The 3724-nt window shown below is 41.9% G+C and overlaps 1 protein-coding gene across 1 annotated transcript; it reads left to right on the forward strand.

The window, feature by feature from the left end:
* Positions 1 to 1194, forward strand: LOC133726056 (uncharacterized). The gene is made up of 2 exons (XM_062153518.1): positions 1 to 861; positions 1171 to 1194. The coding sequence occupies exons 1-2, from the start codon at positions 1 to 3 to the stop codon at positions 1192 to 1194; spliced, it is 885 nt and encodes a 294-aa protein (XP_062009502.1).
* Positions 1195 to 3724: the final 2530 nt, after the last annotated feature.

The raw sequence follows: 3724 nt of genomic DNA on the forward strand, positions 1-3724 counted from the left end.
ATGGCAGGGGACTTCAATGAGATTATGTGCAATGCTGATAAGTCAGGAGGGGTTTCTAGGGCAACTGCACCGATGAGAAGATTCAGAGAGACTATGAGTAATTGTGATCTACTTGATATGGGTTTTGTAGGGAGCCGTTTTACCTGGTCAAACAAATACACCAAGGAAAGGTTAGACAGGGCTTTCCAATCCCTTTCATGGAGTAACAATTTCCCGTTTAGCAGAGTGGTTACACTCAGTCCTTCTGAGTCTGACCACTGTCCTATTCTGGTAGAGGTAAAGAAGGATCAAGGCACGATTAGAAGAGCACAGAAAAGATTCCGCTTTGAGGAGATGTGGCATGGTAATGAGCATTGTGCATCAATAATCCAACAGAATTGGTCTCAACCTCTCACAGGTAATGCTTTACATCAATTGGGGAGGAAAATTCAGAGTACAGGTGAACAACTTCTTCACTGGCATCAAAATGAGTTTGAAAAGCAAAAGGTTGAATTATGTGTTGTGCAAGAAAAATTAAATGATATCATGAAGGAACCCTATTCCCCTTTGCAGTATGAGGAACAACATCTGTTACATGTAAAACTCAGTCAGATTTTAGCACAACAGGAGAAATACTGGAGGCAGAGGTCCCGTGCTATATGGCTCAAGGATGGGGATCGTAACTCCGCTTTTTTCCATAGGAAGGCTTCTAACAGAAGAATCCGAAACACCATTAAGGGTTTGGTGAACAGTGCAGGTGAATGGCAGTTTGACCCAGAGACTATAAAGAGTATATTGATGGACTATTATAGAGGAATTTTTCGTACTGATGATGTAGATGATTCTGCCCTTGTGGAGATTCTCAATGCCACTCCGGTGAAGGTAACAAATGTGATGAATGAGGACTTGCTCAAGCCATATTCAGACGACGAAATTTTTTTTTTTTTTTTTTTTTTTTTTTTTTTTGAAATAAGGGATTAGGCGATATTAGTTCCTCGGAGGCAGACAATGTAGGGAACAAATCCCACCCTCAATCCCGAAGGAGAAGGGTCTGCCACACTCTGGGAACCCACCCCCCATCCCCCTATTTTATTAAAACATAAAAAGACCAATACAAATCCGTTGGGGGGACCAAACCAAAACCCAACCTGTAAAAACAAGGAAGAGACAAGTCCTCTTTCCTGTGCATAGAAAAACAAACGCCAAAAGAAATAGACAAAATAACAGAATTACAAAAAAGAAAAAGAAAAAAATAAAAACTACAAAACCCATCAACGAAACCTATAGTTAATCATAGAGGACAAATCCCGCCCATAAGGCCTAGCTATAAAGGTAGGCACATCATCCCACCAATTGTAACCCTCATTAAGCGCACCATGATTAGCAAGAGCATCAGCCACGGTGTTCCCTTCCCGAAAAGTGTGAGTGACCCTAAAATGAATCATACGAGTGAGATACAAGCAGTTATACCATGCAATCCGCAGCCTCCATGGGATCAAATTTGGATTCTTGAAATACTGAACAACAAGAATAGAATCTGTTTCAAGCCAGATGTGAGTCCAACTCTTAGCCCAGGCAATCCTCATAGCCTCAATAACTGCCAACACTTCTGCATCAATTGCACACGGAGCTTCCACTTTTTGGGCAAAAGCGCCTCTAAAATGACCCTCATGATCTCTAAAAATCCCCCCAAATCCTGCCATCTCAATGCTGCGAAAGGAACCATCAGTGTTAACCTTCAACCACTGAATTGGGGGAGGAATCCATTGCACTGGAATGTACTTTGGGGCCTTTACAGTAAGGGAAGAAAGGCCAAGAACCGCAAACAAGCCTTGCATGGAAGAAGCATTAGAACATGGCATAAAATGAATGGATGCAGACTCTTTCAAAGAAGTTAGAAACCAATGCTTGAACCTTGCTAAATTAAAAGTAGCCTCTTGGAACCTGATTTTCTTCCTCTCTGTCCAAATACACCAAAGAGCATTGCAAAAAGCAAAGCTCCATAGAATTTTTGAAGAACTAGCCAGCCCGATTAACGTGTCAGGGGAAATAAGATCAACTAGAGATGCACCTGGCAGCAGACTGATTCGGAAGAAAGAGGCAAGCCAAACCCAAAATTCATGAACTAAGCTGCAATCAAAAAACAGATGATGTAAAGACTCACCTTGAGACCGGCAGATAGAACACTGAGAGCAAAGATAGATTCCCCTTCTTACTAACCAATCATCTGTTAAAATCCGCTTATTAAAACCTTCCAAGCCACCAAGCTTTTTCGCGGTTGCAAAGCTTTATTCCAAATCAACTTGCACCAGTCTACCTTCGGCTTAGGGGGTGAAATAAAATCAAAAGCTTCCTTTGAAGTTAAAACCCCAGCAGCATTATGTGGCCAAATAACCTGGTCCACCCCATTCTCCAGAGGCAACACCACTTTAGAAATTCTTGAAGCAAGGTCTGGGAAGAAAAAATTAAAGGTAGAAGGAATTGCCCATTGCTTGTCCCTAATGAAATCACTGACCTTGACAGGCATAAGGGACCGCACCACTGGCGTGATTCGATGCATGGATGAGATTGGAGTACCCAACCAATTGTCTGAACAAAAAGAAATTCTACTACCATCTCCCACCAACCATTGAACAGACGCATAGAAGGAATCCCATAATTTCTTTAAGCCTGGCCAAACAGAGGAACGCTGATAATACTGCAATAGACGCAGGTCGGAGGAAAAGAATTGCTCCCTCAGAAAGGCTGCTGAAGGGGAAGAGGAATTGACCATGTTCCAACAATTCTTTAGGAGCAGAGCACGGTTGAAATGAAATAAATTCTTTAAACCCAACCCACCTTGATCAAGTGGACGGCAGCAAGTATCCCATGCAATAAGCGCTAATCCTTTCTTTAAAGGATCCCCAGACCAAAAAAAATTCCGTGTCCATTGTTGCACCTTCAAAAGAAGAGGCCGCAGCCAAGAATATACTTGAAAGCTATGCAAGAGCTGACTCTGAGTAACAGAAGAAATTAATTGAAGTCTGGCAGCCTGTGCTTACCCTTCCAAGAAGAAAGGCTGCATCTCACTTTGTCTGCAATGGCTCGGAAGTATGACGGCTTCGGGCACCCTTTAAAAATACTGGCATATCGTAAGTTTGGATGTTTGTACTGCAATTCGGAATTGTCTGGAAAAGGGGGAGAGTTGGGAAGAATCAAACTTTACTCACTTATGTCTCATTCCTAAGATTCCTGATCCTGTTGATGCCACTCACTTTCGCCCTATAGCATTATGTAATGTTATTTACAGAATACTGTCCAAAGTTGTAGCTAACAGGTTGAAAAAATGGCAGACTTCTCCTCTTCAAAGTGCTTATGTACCTGGCAGACTGATATCAGACAATACTCTAGTTGCAACAGAAGCTGCACATTTTATGCATAAATTACGGCATCAGGAAGAAGGCTTTTTCTCTCTGAAGCTTGTTATTAGAAAGGCTTATGATCGCCTTGAATGGAAATTTTTGCATGCTATGTTAACCAGGTTGGGTTTTGCCTCTAGATGGGTGGATATGATAATGAACTGCATTGTTTCTGTCAGATATGCTATCTTGGTAAATGGTGAGCCTACTACAAAAATTATCCCCACCAGAGGAATCCGACAGGGTGATCCCTTATCACCTTATCTGTTTATTCTATGTGCGGAGGGTCTCTCTGCTTTAATTACTACTGTAGTCGACGAAGGTAGCATTTTGGGTTTAAAGATGTG

The sequence above is a fragment of the Rosa rugosa genome, chromosome 1, assembly GCF_958449725.1.
Source record: "Rosa rugosa chromosome 1, drRosRugo1.1, whole genome shotgun sequence".
In the NCBI taxonomy this organism is placed as follows: Eukaryota; Viridiplantae; Streptophyta; class Magnoliopsida; order Rosales; family Rosaceae; genus Rosa; species Rosa rugosa.